Source organism: Pleurodeles waltl, chromosome 5, assembly GCF_031143425.1.
Source record: "Pleurodeles waltl isolate 20211129_DDA chromosome 5, aPleWal1.hap1.20221129, whole genome shotgun sequence".
Lineage (NCBI taxonomy): Eukaryota > Metazoa > Chordata > Amphibia > Caudata > Salamandridae > Pleurodeles > Pleurodeles waltl.
The window spans coordinates 738,790,802-738,815,952 of NC_090444.1; the positions used below are offsets into that span (position 1 = coordinate 738,790,802).

Sequence of the window (25,151 nt, forward strand, 5' to 3'; positions counted from 1 at the left end):
CCCAAGCAGGGTGTCTCGTATGAGTGAAGCAGGGTGGGCTTGAGAGAGCTGCAGCGGACACGGGGAGTGGGAGGGGCAGAAGGGGTCTATATAACCTGACTCCCCAGAGCAGGGCAATGACTAAGTGAACTGTGCGCACTGGGACGCCCCGGCCCCTTTTCCCGGAGCTCCCCAATTAGGGCTCTTCACTGACGTCATGTCTGCCTGAGATTGGTTGCTGCTGTTCTGACAGTCTCACACAGGCAGCGAGGGAGAAGAGAAACTTTTCCAAGACTTTTTCAGCCGGCCTCCTGGCTTGTACACACTTCCTCACGCGCGCATACAAGTACAGAGAGTCTGGCAGCCGGCATCCACATCTGCTCTCAGCAGCAGCCTCCGGGGACACCTCAATCTTCGCCCTCTTTGCCATCTTTTATGTTAGCTGCTGTTTTAAGCAGCTCGGGTCTTCCCGTCGCCCCCTCCCCCGTGCCAGCAATGTTTAAGAGCTCTGGGCTACAACTTGTCTGTCTTTGTTGCTGAAAGTGTTCTTTCAGTCTAGGCAGGGGATTCCCAGAGGTGCGGTGGAAAGAGGCACTCCGGAGTCTGAGGCAGGGGAGGCTACGAGGAGTTCAAGGCAAAACCAAGGAGGGTTTTGAAACCGAACAAAAAAGTGCAAACTTAAAAGAGCGGTGCACCGTTTGCATTTTTCTTTTCACGGAGTGGATATGGAAGTGCACTGGGTCAGGTGGAGCCTGGTGCTGTGCGCCTGTCTCCCGGCGGGGCAGCCTGACCCTGCCGAGGCCGGCAGGGTGCGAAGGTACTCCTATGTGGTGCAGCAGCACCATGGCCAGGCCGGCTTCAGAGCGCAACAGAGAACTTACAGCGTGGAGGTCAGCGGCCACCACCGCAGCAGCACCGGGGGCACCCAGGAGAGGACCCGCCGCATGAGCCCGGTCGGCCCCAGTCTGCAGCTCCGCCAGCACATCCAGCTCGGGCCCAGTGTGCAGCTGCACCAGCAGACGCCTGGAGGAGGAGGTGGCAGCCAGGCGGAGGTGCGGTACAACAGCCAGCAGAGCGGGGGGCACAGTTCCCCACACAGCAAAGTGCAGCAAGTGTCCCGCAGCGGCACCCAGCAAGTGCACCAGAAACACCAGCTGCAGGGGTAAGCAGGAGAAGGCGCTGCTTTATGTACAGCACTACAGTGTGGCTAATGTAAATAACTTTATTTGCGCAATATTTGGGATGCCAAGTAGCATGTTGAATAGTGTGCTCAGTGTATCCAACATAGTGTAATTCAAATAATGTAAACACACAGGGCACTCCTACTATTACACGGGATTTATATATTGCACATAATGTGACACATGAAATATATTCTCTAAGATGCCAGCGACCTTGAAGACTGCATGTTTACCAGAGGAGTCTCTTGGCGCTATACAGAGATTACGGAAGTATTGTCACACAACTCAGTGGTGCTCTTTAAATACTCTTAAGGAGGATGAAAGGTTAAATAGACCCGCCAGGTTTTAAACCGTGACACGCATAATACCACATGCAATTACCAATAATTAAATAACCTCCCAGTGATACACTCAAGGAAACGCTGCTGTGCACGAATCACTTCCACTAAAAGACTTATAATACGTTACACACTCTCTGAAATACCAATACAACTCACTTCGAGTAGTACGCATGCATTCATTGTAAATTGTTACATACTCCCAGTAACGGACCTACTAAAATGCTTATACTCTGTTACCAGTGCGTCCCTAACCACGCACGGACTTTAAAGCACGCGCTGTATGACATAACCTTCTAGTGACACACTTATGTAATTAAATGCGCTTACTGTAATATAATACATATTACATTCCTAGCCGTACATATACTGTAACGCACACTTTGAAACGCCTACACCGTAATATCTGAAATATCCACCAGTGATAAACATACTGTAGAAACATCTTCCGTCATTCTGTATCAAACACGTCACTGTAATGTCTTGGTATGTTGTGCTCGAATAACACATTTGTTACTATGACCCTTCAGTATTTCAAAGGTGAACTTCTTCAACTGGGCAGAGGTAAGCTTGGGAACCTTTTATGTTCACTTTGCACATCACAGTGCTTGCGAATATACACACTTGTAGCTGTAAAGGGCACACTCAGAAGGTGACACAGTTGCCTCACCCACGCGCTAGTACAGCCCTCTCTTCCCGCCGCCCGACCTGCGACGGACAGTCCTGCGTCTCCAGTATGCTGCTGCGTCACGTGCCGGTGGGCGGAAGTGCCGCCCTGAAGTGCCTTGTTGAGACTGTGCACAGTGTTTCTGCCAGTGAACAAGTCGCTCCCCGGGGCCGTTCCCACAGCACTGGCTGGTTACTGTACCAGTCAATGCTATAATAATGTGTGCTGCCGAGGAGCCGAGGAATGTTGGTCGGGGGCCAGGCGAGAAGCAGCATGTTCAGTTCTGTCAAAAGAGGCCATGGCAGGAGCTGGGGAGGGACAGAAGCGTGGGGGTCTTTGTGCAGGGACCTTGGAGTCAGGAGTACCACACACAGCTCGTCACAGGAACGAAAAGGGAAACTACTTAAGAGGGATAAACAATTATTAAGTGTGACTATTTGTCTGAATCTTCCCTGGCGCAGTGTTGACAATGCAAATTAACGATGAAAAACATCGGGTAGATTCACATAGGTATTGAATTGAAAGAACAGTAACCTACCAGGAAGTAAATTCCGTTTGCACTAAAGATTCGTCACCTGCGTATGTGGCTGGTGTTTTGGTGTTGTGTGTGATGACCGTAGTGGTGCTCTCTGATCGTGTAATATTTCCTATGTATGAGCATATAATGGAGAGAAGAGAATTGAGAAATGGAACGCATCATATAGCACTGACGTGTCTCCTGGAACAATGTTGGCTGCAAATGTGGTTGGTGTATGTTGGAAGTGTTTTTATGTCATGTGATGAAAAGTGAGGAAGAAGCAACTTGCTCTTGTCATGTTGCTGTTGCCACGGAGCGGCGCTTGTTCCAAGAGTGGAGCAGAAATGGAACGAGAGATACGTAGGTGTGCGAGTGACTTTCATCTCCATTGGAAGATTAGTTCTTGGTCGGTGTGGTGGTCCAAACTCATCTGTTGGGAAAGAGCTCGGTCTTGATTGCCTTCCTGAAATTTGTCTTGGATATTTCTTGTCTTTGACAGGATTTCATAAATTTGATGCTAGTACAGTGAAACGTTTTCCTCAGTGGTGTCTTTCTTCCATTTTCTGAACCTACATGTGCACAATGTGTCATACACAAACACAGGTTTACATCCAGTTGCGAAACACCACCAATTGATACATATATTGTGCATTTTGGTTCTCAAATAGTGCCTGTTTTTTCCTATTTAACCTTCTCACACACGTGCCTCCTGAATACTGCATGGGTTGGAGCACTTTCTGCACACTGTATGTCAGATCCTTGTGGCACTAAATTAGGGACACTGCCAAGTGTTGCAGGAGCAATCTAAAACATGTTTCCATTGCCAAAGAGGTTCTCCTGCCTGGCTGTTAGGCAAATGTGCGTGACATGTCACCAGCCATCCCTCTTACAATCTGGATAGGCTCACCATTGCACACCCATTCAGAAACTATAGCCCTCATTAGAAGTATCATGGAATTTGGTGCAAAGTAAGTTTGAGCCAGAATGTACAGTTCAAGCGGTTACCCTACACCAAACTCCAGCGATTACAAAGATTTCTTCCGGAATAGGGGTGTAACAGCTCGTAGTGGGGGAACTACAATCTCAGAGTACTGTAAAATACGCTCGGAGTATTGCACAATTTGCAGCTAAAAGATGAGGCTCATACAGGAGGACAAACTGACCGTTTCATTTTTATCAGCGTGAAGAAGGCTTTTCAGGCATAATTCAGGTGCATCAGTATTCTTAGTTATGAAGTGGTTACTCGAAATCCTGCTACTTGTCTACGTGATTTTCTTCAGGTCCGATCTGTCGCGAGTTTTGTGGGCAAGCTCCTCAGTAGGCAGAGAAGTCTGCATTTACCATGTTTTCTCCCGTTTGAGGTTCGAAATGCTGATTGATGCACTAATAAAACTTGAATTAAATATTTATGAAAAAAGGGGACACATGAACCACAGCTCGCATAGTTCTGGGTCCAAGGAGGGAGAAAGGAAAACAGCTGTACTGATCCAGGTTGGGGATTTTTTTTAAAAAAGAAGAGTAGTCCTTAAAGGCCTCATTGAGGTAGGTATAGAGTTTCAATATGTGGGTTGCCATGCAGAAAAAGTATAAATACTTCTACTCTTTCCTTTTCAATCTTTGGTACCACACCCTGGCTCGGTTTTGCAGAACACAGATACAGAACACAACACGTGATTAAGAACACAGTCCTTACTCACGTGCACTGATACATGAATACAAATGCACCAATGCAAAGTTATAATGCAGCCATACATGGTAGGAATGTAGGCAAGACTATGTTATTGGCTACAGGAGCCTTCCGGACACGCGCACACCAGGACCCAGGCATGGCATAAGCAGAGAAGATGCAGAACATGAGCCTCCCTATTCAAGGCCTCATTTCTGCTCATACTTTCATGTTTTTCTGGTGTCTAGTCTTTGAGGAAGATTGGTCCCTATTCATAGAGACCTCCAAGGCTTAGCTGTCAAACTTGTCTTACACAGTCAACTAGTCCTAGTGTTTCAGTTTTGACATTCTAAGCATTGGTTAAAATTCTCTACATTCAAAATAGCATTGGCAGAAAAGCTAGTATTGGTTGAAAATGTCGCACATGACCTGGAACATCTTAGCAACTATGCCAGGGCTATTCCAGTGTTCAGTTTCCACTGCATCTTACAAAGGAACTGGACAGTAAAAGGACAATGAAAGCCTAAGCTAACCACACTAACCAGATGGTTCTCCTATTACAGCACATTACCCAGCTCCATGGATCAGGTGTGCAAGACCCAAACACTCAGACAACCTCAAAGATTTTGTTTTCTTTCCTTGTTTGGAGTCTTAAGGAATTACAGCTGTTAGCTGGCAGTAATTATCAAAGAAGATTTGACATAAAGCATACGCTTAGCTCCAGGGATTTGGGGAAATAGGAACAGGGCATAGGAAAGTCGCAATGACCCTACTTCTCCTCCTCCGCCCCTATCAATACGTTCTAAAAAATAAGTACTCTCGGTAGCACGTAAAAAGAATATTGCATGCCATCGTGGAGCAACCCGACCTTTTGGGGACACTCAGGCCCATATTTATACTTTTTTAGCGCCGCATTTGCGCCGCTTTTTGACGCAAAAGCGGCGCAAACTTACAAAATACAATTGGGGCATATTTATACTCTGTTTGCACCGAATTAGTGTCATTTTTTTTTACTCTAATTCGGTGCAAAACTAACTCCATATTTATACTTTGGTGCTAGACCCCTCTAGCACCAAATTTATGGAGTTAAAGTCATTTTTTGAAAGTGGAGACCTACTTTGCCTTAATGAGATGCAAGGTAGGCGTTTCCGTGCAAAAAATGACTCTATGGCCTTAACGCCATATTTAGGGGCATATTTATACTCTGCGGCATATTTATACTCTGTTTGCACCACATTAGCGTCATTTTTTTTTACTCTAATTCAGTGCAAATCTAACTCCATATTTATACTTTGGTGCTAGACCCATCTAGCACCAAGGCCCTGATTTAAACTTTTTTTGCACCGCATTAACGTCATTTTATGATGCAAAAGTGGCGCAAACTTACAAAATATTGGCCCTTATTTATACTTTATGCTGCAAAACTGCACTAACTCAGTTTTGCACCAAAATGTTTAGCACCGGCTTGCACCATTTCTGTGCACCAGCCGGGCACCATATTTATGGAATGGTGCAAGTCGGTGCAAAGGGTAGTCTAGAGTAAAAAAAAATGACTTTAGTCGGGTGGGGCTGGTAGTATAGAAGAAGAGGGTTTAGCACCAAAAACGACTTTAGGCAGGTTAGAGTAAAAAAAAATGACTCTAACCAGATTAGCGTCATTTTATGGTGCTAAACCTACCATGCCCATTTCAGGGCCCCCTATGGCACTTAAACAAAAACAAACAAAAAATTAAATACAATCTTATCTGTACTTACCTGGGATAGGGTCCCCCATCCTCTGCAGTCCCTATGGTGTGGATGGGGGTGCACCTGGGGCCTGGGGAGGGCACCTCTGGGCTTATTCCATGGTGTTGCACCATGGAAATAGGCCCACAGGTCCCCTAACCCCTGCCCTGACCCAGGTCTTAAAAAATGGGGCAAAGCTTGCTTTGCCCCATTTTTTGACCCCTCCTCCCTCCCTTGCACCATTTTTACATGGGAGTATAAATATGGTGTTAAAGCCATAGAGTCATTTTTTTGCACGGGAATGCCTACCTTGCATCTTATTAAGGCAAGGTAGGTTTCCACTTCCAAAAAATGACTTTAACTCCATAAATGTGGTGCTAGACGGGTCTAGCACCAAAGTATAAATATGGAGTTAGTTTTGCACTGAATTAGAGTTAAAAAAAACGGACGCTAATTCAGTGCAAACAGAGTATAAATATGCCCCTTAGCATCAAAAAATGATGCTAATCTGGTCAGATTAATTTATTTTGACTCAAAACTGCCTAACGTAATTTTTTTTAAAGCTAGCCTACCCTTTGCACCGGCTTGCACCATTCCATAAATATGGTGCCCAGCTGGTGCTAAAAAATGGTGCAAGCTGGTGCAAAACTTTTTGGGGCAAAACTGCCTTAGTGCAGTTTTGCACCAAAAAGTATAAATACGGCCCAATTGTATTTTGTACGTTTACGCCGCTTTTGCGTCACAAAATGGCGCAAATGCGGCGCTAAAAAGTATAAATATGGGCCTCAGTCTATGGTTTCTTGTTTTAGAACTCCTTGGTGTTTTGCAGTGTCTTTATAAAATACACTTGGGGGTTTTCATCCAATAAAAAGGATGCCATTGCATTCTAATTTAATGTTTTTTTTAAAAATTGTTGCACTTTTGCACAGTAAACATCAACAACGCACCGTATAATTTACTATTATCATTAACTGCCACACCGACAAGCACACACAAGTATTATTCCTGCAAGGTACAGTAAACGTTTTTATTTTTTTAAATATTCTAACCGGGGAGACCATCGTTTATATATACATCGTGCACAACTAATTCTGACTCAATGTTAGTGTTTGGAATTTCTGTATGGCAGCAATATAAAATGCCATATAAATCTGTAACGGTACGGGTGGATTTTCTCATGCAGTCTGGTGCTATTTCTGTTAAAAATACTCATGGGGAGTAACGCTATAACCACATTTTGCGATGCTGTGACACCCTTATATTTAAACATTAATGTAACTCAGTGCAAGACAGTGACTTAAGCATGCTGTGATGCCACAGCTGTATAATCACACTTGTATCACACATTAAGCATTACCTAACTGACCAACGACACTGACACTCATAATAACAATGGCAGAAGAACCAGGTAATTACATTGGTTCCCTAGCGCTGACGTGACATTAATACTTTCATTTAGGAGATGTTCTCTGTGGGTGTGGGGGGGGTGGGGGGGTCCCCCTGGAAAATAATTTACACCACAAAACTTTACCTCAACAGAACGCCCATTGGTTGATGAATCGGGTATAGTGGTAAACCTCATTTTCATGAGGCAATGTGTCCTTGTATTAATGCACGTCCCACACATCAAAAATACAGTCATTGTAGAGAGGACCCACTCAGTAATTGAGTTCTAATGCGCAATATAGTTAAATATCTTATTACAAAAAAATAAAAGATGTAATACAGAGTTAAGATGCAGTCATTCTCATTAAAATGTAGTGCAAAATCAGAAATATTCTAATTCCCAAATGAGCATCAAAATAGAAACGTACAGCATCTCTAGCAACATAGAAAAGTTCTCATGACTCATCCTCAATTTCAAGGGTTCATATATAATATTTCACATATTAAGTGACTGTAACTGCTAAATCATCATGGCACAATCAAAGTGTTACATTCCAGGCAAATCAGAGCACAGTTTTATTAAACACCGGATTGCCATAGCATTTAAACACTATCCCTCAATATATAAATATTGATTCTGACCATTCGGTGCTAACGTCATCCGGAGATGTCAGGACAAGCTAGTTATATGAAAAGCAGCAAACTATTATAAATGAATATGGTACAGTGAGCTAGCGGAAGGTCCTTGAAAAAAAGTATTGTGACCAAGCTAGGGTGATTTCATTGAGAACATTAAGAACAAGGTCAGTGGAAATAAATAAACATGACTCTGCATGACTTGTGCCGCATTTGAAAAAAGGTGACTGCCAGCACCAAATTTAATCTAGTTAACATCAGGCGCGGCCCATTCTTTAGGGTGGAAGGGCCACGCCCCCCCCACCTTTTGCCCCTCATGAAGAGTGTCTGTCAGGCTGAACAAAGGTCAGCCTGCCAGACACTCTTCATGTTAAAGTCAGGCAGCCAGGAGCAGACATGTGCGATTTGTGCAGACTCCTGGCTGCCTGAGCTGAACTTTGCTGGGCTGAGGAGGTCACAGCTCCTATGAGCGTGACCTCCTCAGCTCAGCAAAGGTGCCTCAAGGCCCTCCCCTGGGTGGTGAGGAAAGCGTTCCCCTTCGACCTGGGCACTTCAGGTTTAAACCCTGAAGCGCCCAGGGCGAGTGTCAATCAGTGACACTTCGTCACAGAGTGGGGTGGGGTCAGCAGTCTCACTGAACCCATCCCACTCTGTGAGGAGGTTGGGACTGATGCCTTCCCTCATTGGCTGACCTATGGTCAGCCAATGAGGGAAGGCAGAAGTCCCAAACCTCTTGTGACCTCCGAGGCTGAAGGTAAGTATGTGTGATCTTTTAAAATGAATGTTTGGTGGGTGCGTGCATGTTTTAATGTTTTGAGTATTGTTAATGGATGTGGTGTGTGTGTGAAATAATGAGTGTGTGTGATCTTTTAAAATGAATGTTTGGTGCATGTGTGTATGTTTGAATGTTATGAGTGTTGTTAATGGATGTGCATGCATGCATGCATGCATGTGTGTGAAAGAATGAGTGTGTGTGTGCTTCCTGCCCTCCCCCTCCCTCCTAAAGCTGCTGGCTGCCACTGGTTAACATGAGCTAAGAAAAAGCATTGCCATCAGATATTTGATTAAAAACAATGACACTATACCAGTGTGTAAATGTGTAACCAAAAGAAAAACTACATTCCACTTATTGTTAATGATGTACAAAAATATAAATGCACATACGTCTAACAACTTCCTCCCCTCTTTTATTCTATAATCACTAAAACCTTTAATTAATCTAATTAGTCTAGCATTTTCAAAACACTCTTCATTACGTTCTGTTTCTTCTGAGTCAATTCTTCCATTAATTTCAGCTGATTTTAAGCACAGTCTCTGGCATCCTCAATCTCAACTTTTTGTCAATTCCTCTTAGACGACCCTCTTATGTCCTTGTACCACAGTTTAGAAACAGCAACTCAGTGTATGTGAAGAAGAAAAACAGGACAATTGTCCAAACCAACACAATAATTAAAAGGGTTAGTGTTACCCTAAACATACCACTTCTCAAACTATCAAACCATTCACCAACCTTGCTAAGCCCCTTTCCTATCTCACTAACACAGGAAACCTCGGTCAGGAATTTACTGTTTCCCACATGCCACGCTCCTCTAAAAGTTAGACTTCACAAGATATGTTAGTTATATTTGTACATAGGCATTATTAACACTACTTTTATCAGGTATGATGATGTATCATTCTCTAATTATCAGAACCCTTTAAACACCTCCTTCCTTCACAAGAAGAATATTTAGCGCTAAGCATGTTTGCATAATGATTGCTCATATTGCTATTAGTTCTGAATCAATCTGTGTTATGGTCCTGGCAGTGTTAGAGGAAACCGGCTCTGAAGCATAGACAATCTTATAATTTTCAAATCATTCATAACTACACCTATAGATGGTTTCCTAGCTCCTAATATCTCTAAAACTATCTGCCCAAAAGCATGTTTCGCTGTCTTCACATCAACATTACCATTCGTTCCATTCACATGAGAGACTCTGGGAAACATTAAACCTAGGCAATACAAATCTACCCAATTAGGAAGCCGGTTGAAATAAGCAGTCTTATCACACACATAATAAATCCTTCTCAACATCAACCAGGAAAAACACTAACAACATACCTTCTTTTACACTCATTTTCATCCACATATTTGATTGACCTAACTCCTGTAGGTTCACAGTGCACCATACACAACTTATCCTTTTTCTCATGCTCCATTCTTAATCTTGGATGCAAATTAGAAAGCCTAAATTCTTCTTCAACTTTAATCTGCTCTCTTATCTTCTTCTCATCTTTCCGTTCTCTCAAAATTGTCACTCTTCTCTCATTATATTCCTTAACAAATTCATGCTCCTCTTTTACTGAAACCGCATACATTCTTCTGTTTAGTCATTTTAGCGCTATTGTTAGTTTGTGCAGAAGTATTACAAGTGTTTCCATATTTCACCCTGTCTTTAGCATCTTCAGACACAGTAAGATTTTCTAGCCAAACTGTGAAATCCAACAGTTATAGCGATATAAATTCCTGCTTATCAAATATACTAACAAGAACGTTACACGCTAATCCATAAGACATAGGAATGTGTAGATAGGTAGCACCTTCACCTGCAGAAGAAAGGAGGCAAGTACACATAAAACAATTCTCGACCCCCATAATTTCCACAGATTTCCTCAATATTGTAGTTATCGAATCATCTAACTAAACTTTCCCTACATATCAATCTGTTTGATTCAACTCCATTATGTACTATAGTTAATTAAACATTTGTTTAGTCATATCTCACAAGAGAAATAAGGTACAACCACAAGCCAAGTAAGACTCGTAATATCGTTATCAAGGAGATCAAGCAAACAATTTTGCAGCATTTGCTAAATGCCATTTCTAAAACAAAAAAGTATACATTTACGTTAAAAAAACAGCAAACTTTTTTTCTTCAAAACAATAATAGAACTCTTTCTTCTTCTTTCTTTTTCAAAACAATAATCAAAAATCAAACTAGTCTTCTCTTAGCTTTTTTGTTCAGTTCATACAACTCATGCTCGCAACCATTTTTCTTCGTCTCTGTTCTTTTGCAAAGTTCCAAACCGAATTTCACCACTGTCAGACATTTTTAAGAGACCACTTCTTCTAGCTCATTAAAAAAATGAATGGACAACCGTTTATTGGACAACAGATCTCTGTATCTGGCTCTTTTTCAGACATAGATGCAAGGTACGCCCATTCAGGTGAATTGTGTTATCTGTTTGAAATCCTCTTTCTCACTGGTCTTTTAGCAACAGATGACTCACTGTCTCAGAGTCAATTTCAATTACTTTATGTTCTTCTTTGACTGACTTTAACCTTTAATTCTGCCAGTGTTTTTTTTTGCAGGCTCTCTTCACTGTCTTTGGTGCTTCCTCTCTCGTAGCTTCACCTGTGACTACTCCTGAACCTTCCTCACTCAGTGATAAACTTGTGTTTTGATCAGTATCAATAACTCGACTCGTTGTGAACTGCTTTCTTCCTCTGGGGGCTCTTGTGACTTAAATAATAAATGGAAGCTTTTCACTGATCGGATCAGAGATTTTTTTTTATTGCTGCTGCTTGTGACTTTGGAACAACTCTTCACTCTGAGCCATGAACTGAAACTGGCCACTGATAGTGGTACCTTCACCAGGACCTTCACCTTCATCAGCAACTTCAGCAGTTTCAAAATTTTCTTCACCCCTTTTTGGATCCACGCTGCAAGCTTGAGATGGACTGTGAATCAGTGGTTGTGATCACAACTTCATCATCGTCACTCGTCTTGTTTGAGTGGCATGGATCCACAGCAGAACTCCAGCACACTTCACTGCAGTGTTACTCACAAGCACATCTTGGAAAAGGCCTTTACAACATTCTTTCAAACAACTTTTGTGGTCCTGTTTCCTCACGAGAACCCAATCACCTGGGTTCAAAGAATGGCACTGAGTTTTTTTTGACAATGCTGTTGCCAGTTTCACCTGTTGAGAAACAGAGTTCACCATATCAGCAAGACATTTGCAGTAATCTAGTACAAGGTCATCAGTCAGTGAAACAAGTGTAGCTGAAGGAGTGCAGGCCAGTCTCAAAGCTCTGCCCAGTAATACTTAGTGGGTGACAGCATGTCTTTCTATCTGGAGTACTTTTGCATACTCATTAAGACAAGAGGAAGAGGATCCGGCCACTTCAAAGTAGTAGACACACACACACATTTGCCATCTTGTTCTTAATGGTCCCTTTCATCCTCTCCACAACACCAGATGATTGAGGACAATAATTACAATGGAACCTTTGGTTGATATGGAAAGTTGTACAAATGAATTTTAAGAATTTCATTTTTAAAATGAGAACCATGATTCGCCTCAATAGAAGTTGATAGACCAAAGCGAGGTATCAACTTCCTCAACAAACGTTTTTCAGCTGTCATGCTGTGTGATCACTGGTTGGGGTGGGTCTGAACCCATTTAGAGAATAAGCAGACTATCGCATGAATGTATTTAATCCCAGTGTAAACTGGTATCCCCCTGAAATCTGCTTGAAGTCTCATAAATGGGTCCTCTGATTTGCCCATGTGATTCATGAGAACTATAGTCTCCCTTCCTTGATTTTTTGACAAATGGTAAACCTCTGAAACAAATGTTCTGCAACACTTCAGAATTTAGAATTTAACCAATACCTATTAAAAGCTCTGGGCGTGGCATCCCTCCACACATATGACTGATTTTGCAGGTACCTAGCCATACAGTTTAACATTGAGTCTGATAGGATATAGATATACTCCGGAGTAATTCATACATCTTGGGAATTCTTTTTGAAACACAGCATTTCCCATCTTCTTTTCTCATCCTCTGATACTTCCTCCTGGATATCCCTCAATTCACTCAAAGAAGTCTGTCTTGGATTTCACAAGAAACAATTTGCATGTTCGGCAATTTCAACAGAAATCCCATTCAATTCATTTTGTTCTGTCGTTTGGATTGTAATTTGTTCATTTGACCGCAAAGCAAAAACATACTCTCAGTGCACAATATCTCATTACTTAGTCCGTTTCCGAGCATGACCACATGTTTTCCAGGCTTACGCGCAGTACACTTGACCACTGCAATTTCTTTTGGCAGATGTATTGGTGCCAACAAATCTAAAATATAGGAATCATTCCTGATGGGTGTTTAAGGAGGCTCTCGTAAATCCCCTTTGTGGCCCCAACTGCCCAAATATTCAAACAAAGGGGGACTTGGAGCAATTGAGGTCCAGCATGCATGCTCCTTGACATAAGATACGGAAAAAGGGGTATGCGGTTCCTAAAATAACCAGGCTAAAAACACAATTTGTCACCCCTGATATATTACAGGTTGGAAGGATATTGATACATTTAGGAGCAAGAGCCCTCATCCACCCAGTTGGGTGACACGCTTGGGCAACTTCTTCTAGGCCGGTACTTATTATCAAGGTGGACCCTGTCAAGCATAAAACAGAGACAAACAGTGAAGGAAAATGATCTTCCTTTGTGTTTAGGTTAGCTCAAGGTCAACATGTTTCTTACCTAAAGGTCATAAGGATTGGTGGCAATTTGTCAGGACCCAGCTAAAAAAATCCTAATCTACTGATATAATGGGCCAGCGTAAATGTGGAAAATAGTGCCCAAACCAAGAACCCACCAAATTTATAAAGTTAAATAAATACCCCAAATCCGCAAATAACAAATAACATCCAACCTCACCGAAGCCGGAATTGTGCCCCTTAGATATTACAGATGTCACCGCGTATTAGCGATAAGAAGATCAATATGGAATGGTGCCGAAACTGCTGTTGATTTTACATACTCTTTCTAAAAGCTATCTGGTCTGGGGCTACAGACTGTGCTGCACCTGATTTCCATTGTGGTGCAACCAGAGAACAAAATCATTCAGAATTTGGTCTGAAATCGGTCAGCACTCCAGCTTCCAGTGCCAGATTTAACATTAGAAATGATAAGCAGTGCTTTTCTTCAGCAAATACATATTTGCTTTAATTTCCAAATTATTCACAACTCCTCTTCGCTGACCTCGCATCTGTACAATCTCATTTACCATTCTCACACTTTGCATTGGATGCACTCTATTCATTCCAGAATTGTCAGACAACACAAATTTCAAGGCAGAGCCCATCATCTACTTTTGCCATTTCTCTGAAACTGCTTCCTCTGGACAACCATTAACTTTTTTTGATCCCTTTCTGCTTTGCATCAAACCTATTACTGCTATACTTGACATACTTCAGGATCTCATCATTAGCCTGAGGGGCATATTTAAGAAAACTTTTCTTGTGCCCTTTAGGCCCCCCTACTGCCACCATGTGTGCGCACTATGGCGTAGGATAGGGGGCAATAGCCTCATTTTTCTATTGCTATTTATGTACTCTGTAGTAGTAGCGCCAACATTTTGGTGCTACTTCTGCTGAGTACAGAGGGGCCTATTGTATTCAATGGCATGCCCCCTTTTAATCCCTGCTCTGGGCAGGGCTTAAAAATGCTAAAAAACATGATGCAAAGAAATCTGCTAGATTTCCTTGTGCCATTTTTCGGTATCCCTAACGGTGGAATGCCCCCTTTGCATACATTATGCCTGGCGCAGGCATAATCTAGCGCAAAGTGTTACAAAGTGGCCCAATGAATGCATTGACATGGTGCAGTGTTTTTGGCCTTCTAACTCCACATTAGTGTAAAAAAAACTATGCTACTGTGGCATTAGAATGGCGCTATAGGCTCTTAAATATGCCCCTTATTCTCCAAATATATTACACTCTGCTGAATATGAGAACTAAGATGAGGACACAAAACCTTAACAAAAGGACACAAAACCTTAACAGAAACAGATACAAAACCACTCCCTTCTTGTTTGGGATCTTCAACTCTGCTATTTTTTAAAAAAACAATCTGCCTACGTTTCTCAAAGTAAGCATGCACTGACTTCTTCGGCTCCTATATAGATCTCAGTTTTTGTCCAGTAAATATTCTTCTCAAGCACTTTCTTTTTCAAATGCTCCATCACTGCTCTGTACTTGACAGCAACTTCATCAGATGTAGCATTAGTATTCTAAACTTTATCTAGTTCTTCAGTCGGCCAAGCAACTACAATTTTACACTTAGACCATAACTAACTAGGAGAAATCTCAAACACAGCAATGAAGTCAGTCCACAGCATTTTTTGAAATCGTTGTCAATCTATGAACCTCCTTTTACCATTTCCAAGATATAGTAATCACCTCTTGTCAAAGGCACATGCACATAATTCCCTTTATTTACTTCTCTCAAGGAATATTCCAAAACTGCTTCTAATTTGGAATTACTAACATCTTCTTTCTTGTCTCTGAAACTCTTTTTTTAGTAGTAATGTTTTTCTTCCACCTATCTCTACACTTCTTCAACTCTCTCCAGTACTTTATATGTTCAACTACATCTTTAATTTGAGCTAGCAAAGTCCCAAAGCCCACCTCTTTTATTTCCTCTTTAGTTAACACAATTTTATAAATTCTCTGTACCTCTTACTCTATTGATTTCAACGACAGATTTGTCAGCTAATTCCCCAAGCTTAACACATGCTTCATTTGCACATTTCCCTCTTTCTCTGATCATCCACATTGTATAACATCAGTCTGTTTGTGTCGGTTGTTCCCTGCAAAGTTTCTTTTAATTCAGTCTTCAAAATCCTAGCTGACTATTGCAGAGAATACTTTTACCTTCTATCATATACTCCCTCTTTCATCTCTTCTGATGATCCCATTCGCCTTTCAAACACTGTCTAAATGTGCCCTTCACCCGCTTCTTCATTTTCCTTCTCTCCTTCTCTGTACCTACATAATCCCATTTATTTAATGCATCAAACTGTGTGGATCTAGGTAAAGGCTTTCTATCATTCATAATCTTTTAAGGAATCCATCTTTCATTTCAGTTCGGTTTGACTTTACTCAATCAACCAGGATCATAAAAGCTCATCAAATAATATAAAACTATTGCTACACAATTAAACAGGCAAATCCATACATAATCAATACATATATTTAACCCACATACCACATAGCAACTTTACCCATATAAAAAAATTCACAGAGGAAGTGGAGACCACTTCTTTTTGTACATGTTGGTTTCTGCTAGGTCCTGGGGCAAATAAACTGGATACAACACTCCGATGAACTACCAGCTCAACCCACCATTCCTCCATGTGGACCCAATCCTCACTAAAGTGCTAGTGTTTCTCTTTATTCAAAACTGATGAAATCACATAGAAATAGCAATAGTCAACCTAATAAATAGACCCTGCGGTCAAAATATAACAGCAAAATACTCCTGCCTGTCTTCTCGTTGTCAGTACTATTAAATACATAACAGATGCACAAAGTTAATTACTCTTTATGGCGTAGAGACAGATGGTTCATGAATCTCACATGTGATTCCTCTACTTTAAACCCAGCATGTTAGACGCAATGCCAGAAGGCATTGTGTAATGAAGTGCAATAAAGCATAAAACGTGTCAGTGTATTTAAAAAGACAAATAAGAGACATGCTAAAGCCACTCAAGCCTCTGCAAAATGCTAAATATTAAGGTACAAACCACTACACCAGGTTGCTAGATCACTGAGGCAAGCAAGTTAGTAGCTCAACAGGTCCATCCCTGTAGCTCATCGAATCTGTGTCATGCACTCGGATGCACTTGGATCGCAGATCCTGGCTGCCAACAGGTACCTTGGAACCACGAATACCACCAGCGTAGAGCTTTCAATTTCTAAAATTCTTAGGGCCTGATTTAAGAGGCCTTAGCCCCACCTTAGCGCCGCCATAGTATCATTTTTTGACGCTACGGCAGCGCTAAAGTGGCTTTTTGCACAGGCCACATTTACAAAGTGGCACAATGCATGCATTGCGCCACTTTGTAAACTCTTGCGCCACATTATGCCTGCGCCAGGCATAATGTATGCAAGGATGGCATTCCCCCATTAGGGGGACCAAAAAAATGGTGCAAGGAAAGTTAAGAGATTTCCTTGGGCCTTGATATTGGTCACTTTTAACGCCTACTCAGAGCAGGTGTCAAAAGGGGGCATGCCATTGAATACAATGTGCCCCTATGATCTCTGCAGGAATAGCGCCAAGATTTTGGCACTACTCCTGCAGAGTACTTCAATAGCATCAGGAATTCTGACACTATTGCCCCCTACCCTGCGCCATAGTGAGTCATATTTTAAATACGGCACACACATGGTGATGGTAGTGGGCGCTACGAGGCACAAGTAAAGTGGCACTTGGTGCAGCACTTTTCCTAAATCAGCCCCTAAGTGCATCGTGATACCTTGTTGTGCCGGGATCCTGCATAGTGGCAATAGCCACTTTCTCCTCTGTCGACCATAACCCAGGCATAAAAATAGAAAATGTGATATGGTTTCTGCTACCCTCTACACACTGGGCAAACATCAGTACTACTTTTCTTGTTAGTCTACTAGGCACAAAAGGATCTAATAGGGAGAGTCTGGTATCTAAACTGGAGGAACAGTTTCCAGGCTAAAGGGAGGATATCTCATCAATCATCACCTCATATCTTGGCATGATTTTAAAATGTATAAACTCCAGTGTAAGGGAGCCATCGCTCTGAACCAATTCTGCACCAGCATACTCTCAGTATGCTGATTTGATGGACATTCTGGAGTTGGTGCCAATTTCCTCCGGTGAAACCCAGAACCTCTCCACCCTCCGCTTCCTAAGCAAAGCCCTGACATGCGCAAAGCGTGGAATGTGCTGGGTCCTAGGTAAGGCCAGAAGGTCCCTTAAGAGTTCCCTATATGCCCCTAGGGCAGAAAAGGTGCATATTCTTAACCAGTAAAGGAAATGCCCAATCCCAGCTTTCCAAGAAATATTCTTGTTGGCCAGATCTAAATCTAGTGGGACCAATGGTGTGCCCTTCAGTAGAGCAAAAAGGGACCTAATGAATCTGTTTCCTGCTGGTGTTAAATTACTGAAGTTTGCATAGCTCCAGATCTCAGCACCATAAACAACAGCTCCCAATGCTTTTAAATTGTAGATTTCTATTGCAGATGCAGCCTTCTTAGAAAGAGTTCTATTAAAAACCTTTCTTACTTTTGCCGAGCAGTGGGTCAGCAACCAGGCAGATCTTTGGACCTGTATGGACCATTCTAAGTTTGATGTCAGTCTTTCCCCCAAGTAGTCAAAATTTGAGACCTGCACAATTAGGTCTGTATCCATGTGCAATTTGTGTTTATACTTATTGCTTCTAGCATGATTAAAGACATACATTTTGTTCTGGAGCTATTAAGTTCCAACCAGTGCTAATTACAAAAAATCTTTAAATCATCTAAATGTTGCTGGAGTCACTGGAGTGACTTGGAGAACAGGTGAGTGTTATCCGCGAAAAGCAAGGCAGGCACACTCCTGCATCCCAACTTGGGAGAGTTGCAAAAATCTCTGTCCATCTGTTTCACTACTTCATTTATATACAGACAGAACAGAGTTGGGGCTAAAATGCATCCCTGTCTAACACCTCACCTGATACTTATGGGAGAAGTAAGCTGTCACTGGTCCCCCCACTTGACTCTTGCATAATTATCTTCATGCATTCGTACCAAAATTGCAAGTAGGTTGGGCGAATGCCCATTGTATCTAATGTGGTCCATAGCATAGACCTGGAGAGCAAGTCGAAGGCTGCACGTAGGTCAAGAAAAGCAACAAAAAAACGACCCCTGTTGAATGTTGCAGTCTTACAAAAAAAAAGCAAGTGAAATGGAAGATTAGTGTCAACCGTACTGGTACCAATTCTGACCACTGCCTGAAGTTCAGTTAATACAAGTTTTTCTTCTATCCAGTCTAGATGTGCCTAAACTTGCCTACAAAATGTTTTCTGTGACGCCTCTATTAAACTAATTGGATGATAATTACTTGTGGGAGCTATGCTCTTCCTCCTCATAAATTGGGACGATTTCTGCAGTGCACCAGGTCTCAGGGATCTGCATTCCATTCAGAATGGCATTAGAAAGATGGTTCATGTAAGGACCTCACATTTCAACACCATTGGATTTAAAAAGCTCATTTGGGATCTGATCTAGGCCAGGTGCCTTTGCCAGTGAACTGGACCTTATCGTCTTTTCGTCTCTCCCATTTAAAACACAAGAGTATTATGTTCTTTTAATTTAACTGCCAACTGGGGATCAATACATGTCAGTGATACACCATCCTTACAAGCATATAGATTGCTGAAGAGGTATATCCAATCTCAGGGTTGCACATGGTACCCAACAGACTTTTTACCTCCATCAACCCTCTCCGCCAGGGAAGCCCAAAAGCTAGCATCATCCTTTGCCATCCTAGCATGAGACAGCTCATCCCGAGTGCATCTTCCCAGGCTCTTTTTGCAGTCTCCAGCACCAGCTGCGGCTTATTCTTAGATTTGGCTGCTGCTAGTAATTGTGCTTTGGCCTGGTCAGCGTCTGCTCTCTTCCCTTTGCACAGCTTCACCTGTTGCTGCTGCTGCGATCGGACTGAGAGACTGCCTGACTCTCAGTTTGAGACCCACTTCCACCAGCAGGCACCCACCTGCGTCTCATCCCTGGTGGCCATCTGTCTGAGTGTGCCTTTTGCTTTCTGTCATCTATATTTTCTTCCTGTCTCTTTTTCTGTCTTGTTTTCTACTTTTTGTCCATTTTTCAAATTTTTGCGTGTTTCCCTCTCCACGCGCTCCATCCCTGCCGCTAATGTCTCTGTGGCCCCACCTCCTTCCCTTCCAAGTGATTTCCTGCCCTCCCGCCTCCCAGCTGACCGGACCCTCCCTCACTTTCTTGATGGCGGCTGCGCCACTGGCACACTGAAGGCAAGTTGAACTGCGCCCATCCGCTCCTGGACTACGCCCAGCGCCATGAACCCTGGTCCTCCAACCATCCATCATTGCAACGCAAAGAACCGCCACACACTAAACACAGGACGCTCAACTGCCTGCCATCTTGCATTATCCAGAGACACCCATGAACCTTTCTTCTGCTTCAACTGCCACCAAACTCAGACCCTACACCAAACGCTAGACCCTCCCGCCACAGGACCATCGAACACGCACCCTGAGCACCTCAACTGCATCCTCCTCAACATACGCTCCCTCCACAAACACACCTTAGAACTCTGGTACCTGCTAGACTCCCCCCCTTCCAGACATCATCTTTCTCAATGAAACATGGACACACCCAGTGTCAGCACCGGACATTGCCATCGCCATTCCCAGTGACTACAAACTGCTCTGCAAAGATCGGACCTCCCGGTCAGGCGGTGGCCCGGCCCTCAAATACAAAACCACCCTCCACCTGACAACCAACACAGAAGAACACTTCCCCCTCATGGAGCACCTCCATTTCCAGATCCACGTCACCCCTAAGTTCACCTTCTGCGGCACCCTCATCTACAGGCTACCTGGCTCCCGCCCAGCCTTCAGCGACTCCATCATCGACATTATAGCTCCCCATGCACTCACCTTCAAGGACTACTTTCTCCTCAGCGACCTCAACTATCACATGAACAACTGCAACGACCACAGAACCACTTTTCTGCTCAAGAACCTTGCCACAATCAGCCTGAAGCAACTAGTCACCTTGCAAACACACATCGCTGGACACACACTCTATTCCATTTTCTCCGCCAGCAACAACATCACCTTCAACAACACTTCCACGCTACACTATACCAACCACTACTGCATTCATTTCTCCATCACCACACCTACCATCCACCTCTGCACCTTCCGCTCCCCACAGAGGAAATGGAACCAGACCACTAAGGAACATCTCACCAACACCCTCAGCAAGTCACCACTTCCCCTCGCCACAGACGCAAACATCTAAGTACGGAACCAATGGATCTCCAAATGTGGCAACACCCTAGTGCCGCTCCAAATGACCTCAAGTAAACACAACCTCAAGAAGGCCACCTGATTTTCCTCTGCACTGCAGGACTCCAGACGCACCCGCAGATGGCCAGAAAAAAGATGGAGAAGCAGCAAGCCCCCGAAGGACCTTGCAGCCTTCAAATCCACCATCAATTCCCACCACCACCTAATCAGATCCACTAGGAAAGCCGCCCTGGCCCTGCAGTACCATATTTGCATCATCTCTCACAATACCAATGAGCTGTTTGCCATGGTTAAAGAGTTCGCCAAACTTCACTCAGAGGCTGCAAACATCCCTCCATCTCAGGACCTCTGCAACAGACTAGCCACCTTCTTCTATATAAAAATCAAGGACATCTACGATAGCTCTGGATCCCAGAACCCTCTGAGCCCACCAACAACCCCCAGCTCAGATCCTCCATATGTTCACATCACCCATCACCACCACAAACCACGCACGCAACCAAAGCTTTATCCTGGAAAATCTCTCACCATGACCCACCAGGTTACCTCTGTTGCATCCTCCTGTTTCCACACACTCCAACTTCTCTGGAAGATCTTCAAATGAATCTCAAACAACTGCGCAAGACCATAACACATGTCCTGGTCATCAACAGACTCGACTATGGCAACGCCCTCTACACTGGCACCACCCAGAAGAATTTGAAGAAACTACAGCACATCTAGAAAGCCTGTGCCAGATTCATCCTGGATGTCCTCTGCCGCGAACACCTCACCAAACACCTGAGAGACCTCCACTGGCTCCTCATCAAGGAAATTATCAACTTCAAAGTCCTCGTCCATGCATACAAGTCTCTCCAAGACATAGGTCCCACCTACATTAACCACTGCATCACCTTCTACTCCCCCGCGAGAGCCCTCTCATTTCCCCTCAACAGACACTAGCCACCGTACCCCACAAACGGAAGACCTTGGCTGGAGGAAGATCCTTCATCGACCTCGCGGCAAAGAGTTGGAACACTTTGCCTCTTCACCTCAGACAGTCACCCTCGTTACCTCAATTCATAAAAGACCTCAGGACCTGGCTTTTCGACTGAAGAACAGAGGACCGACCTCCACAGCACCTTGAGACCTTTACGGGTGAGTAGTGCGCTCCTCAAATTTCTGATTGATTGATTTTGCAACCTTTGGAATACCAAGGGAGCTAATTCTGGTTATTATGCATTCGCTTAACACCTTGCACCAGGAGGTCCCTTATAAGAGTGAAGAGTGCCTCATTAGTCTTCATCAGGAGACCACCTCTGTCCTCTATGGCCAAATTATCAAAGCCTGGTTCCATCTCTTTGGCCTTAATGGTCTAAATCTCCAGGGCCCCAGTATGTTTTTCAGCCCATCCCCATCTAATGCCTTTTCTGCTGTTGGAGAGTACTAGGTCCCCCACTTGTGCAGATCCCTGGATTAGTGGAACATTAGCAAAGGTGCCCAGTAATTACAAGCCGAGGACATTATGATCACTGTCATTTCAATGCCCACCATGCCCTGCATGAGAAATCAGATGCAACTAGTGTGGCCAGGCCTATTGAAAGTGCAATATCAGATTTCGTTCTGCCATTTACTGCTCCTGATTCAAAACTTAGGATTAGCGCAAGCAGCTGTGCAGCCCTCGGGGACCATTTTACAGGAGGCAGGTCTATAGGAGGGACTCCCCATTTTACGTTCTCCTCAGTTAACATACCCTGATCGAACGGCATAAGACGTTTGAAGGTAGAATTCATGTCACCTGCTACAATGATCTCCCCTTTACACTTGTAAGCTAGGATGAAATCTGCTAAAATGCTTATGCTGGGTCCCTTCTTTTCCCTCATCGATGGTTATACTCATTGATCAACACCAACGAGTTGTCACTGGAAAAGTCCACCCTTACAGCAAGCACATCCTGAAAGTCCAAGGGTCCATACCCCCTGGTCTTTGCCTGAGGAATCTGCCAGGGGACTGCAATTGTGTAGTCAATCTCCATCTCCCAACCTGCTATGCCCACTTAAACCACAGCCTTCCTGCCTGAGGGTATGGTGCATTACAGGATCAAATCTAGATTAGAGTATTGGCCCAACAAAAGACCATCAACAACATTTTAGTCCCACAAGACCACTCACACTACATCATGGGGGAGACCAAATATCATAATCAGCTCAACTCCAGTAATGTCAATCTTGATAATTTGATAGCACCCCTTTACATCTCTAAACCAGTTATTTGTTAGACAGTCCTTATCTTCTCAGCATCTCTCACTAACATAAGGAGCTTGGTGCAGGTAAATTTGGCCCTGTTCTGAGGAGTGTGACCTGGATATATGAGCCCCAAAGTCACCTGACCCTCTCCTTGGATGGCAAATTAGATGATATGGGTGGCGAAATTTGTTGAAGTCTTTGGAGCTCCCCATCATAGTTCCCCCCTTTGCATTTCTGGGCTTTTCAAGGAGCGCCCTGCGCCAAAAATATCCATCGACCACCCTCCCCCCCATTGTTCATGCCACTGCATTTGTAACAGCTCACCAGGTCTGTGATTTTAATTAAAGATTTGGGTAGGCTGGTCCATGGAAGTCTTTATTTCGTAGGCAGCTTGGGAATTTTGCACACTTTCCACATGCACACGAGGAGGTGAAGGGGGGGTTCTAATGCAGGCATGTCTGTCCCCCGGCGTCATAGTAGACATGGGGTTCTTTAGGACACCCTTGGGAGGTTTAGCCTAACCTATTTTCCCTTCTAAAATCTTAATAACCTACCTCAAATCGTTGACCTCATCCCTCAAACCCTCAATCACCTCCATTAGTTTTGCTGTCCTGGGGACACATTGCAAGATGGAATGTGGTCTGTGATGGGTACACCCGCCCTGCATACAGAGAACAGCAAACTTATTTTTACAAGGAATGTCTGGGTTGACTAGAGTCACTTCATGCTCTTCAAAATTCTGGGTTCAATTTCTACAAGGCTGGTTCAGACCCAGAGAATTAACAGTAAGGGATAAGGTCTGAGTTAAATCCTTCTTCCTGCTTAACATATTTGGAACCTGCTTCTTTAACCTTTTTTCCTTTGCCACGTGGAACTGGGACTTTTGCAAAGCAACCTCGACTGAGTCACCTGGTGGCTTAAGAATCTCTTTGACTTCAACTAAAAGGGCATCAATTCTATTCTTAAAACAATTTTCTCCCGCTGAACTAAGGCTTTCTTTTGCAGTTGGGTGTCCAATTACTGGGTTTGTGGCCTTTCTCTTCCCCAGCACAATATGCAATGCAAAAGAGACAAATAACCAAAAGCCCAATATAAAAACAGTACCTTAGGCAAGAGGTTAGAGGGGTGACCCAGTCCAGCCTCCTCTGGGCTCTGAGGGGTGCTGATGGGCCTGCTCTTGGCCTAGTCGTTGCTCTTGGCCTGGTCTTGCAGGACAACCGGCACTGGTTTTAAATGCTATGGCACTACTGCTCTAGGCATGATGAGGCACTTCGTGCCGCAAAGACATCTGGTGCCCGAAGTTCTACTTGCTCCCCGCACTGCAGAACATGTGGAGCTGGTTTTAAGCACTATGTGCCCTACTGCTACAGCCTTGAAGAGGCAGCTCCTTCCCTAATGACAGCTGGTGCCCTAAGTCCTGCTTGCTTCCCCCACGATGTGGGACAAATGGCGCTGGTTTTAAGTGCTATGCACACTACTGCTGCAAGCCTGATGAGGCAGCTCCTGCTGCAAAGAGAGCAGGTGCCCGAAGTTCTGCTTGCTCCCCCTCAGCTTTCTAATGTTAAAGTTACCATCTAAAGGTGCAAAATTACAAATTCCTGTCACTCGAGGTGTATTCATTCCAGTTGTGAATCTAGGCACTTGTATAAAATCCAGTATGTTTCTGGTTACGTTGGTCTTTACTGACCATCCATAGTAGGTAAGTGAGTGGTTTTATGCTTTTTCAACACATCTTCCATTATTTTTCACTAAATAGAATCCAAAAACCACACAACAATCAGTCCCAGTGTGGCTGTGCTGAAGGTCAACCACTCACAATGCAGCTTTGATAGTAACCAACCAGTGACACCGCAACTCTGTAATGAAGTCTCACCAAACCTAGCATGACTTCTTGGCTGAACAGCCAACCGCATCGTGTCTTCTTGGTGAATGGGAAAACAACTGCACACCCTTTCTCAATGAATGCACACTAAAAG

General features: G+C 43.6%; 1 protein-coding gene across 2 annotated transcripts in view; it reads left to right on the forward strand.

Annotated features, from left to right (window-relative positions):
- The first annotated feature begins 299 nt into the window (after positions 1-299).
- Positions 300-25,151, forward strand: part of LTBP1 (latent transforming growth factor beta binding protein 1) — a 1,022,847-nt gene continuing 997,995 nt past the window's right edge. The window contains exon 1 of one of the 2 annotated variants that reach the window (XM_069234696.1): positions 300-1,141. In XM_069234696.1, coding sequence (XP_069090797.1) covers positions 705-1,141 — 437 coding nt within the window. In that variant the 5' untranslated portion in view covers positions 300-704. The remainder of the gene's footprint in view (positions 1,142-25,151) is intronic. The other variant, XM_069234697.1, reaches the window with a different exon arrangement.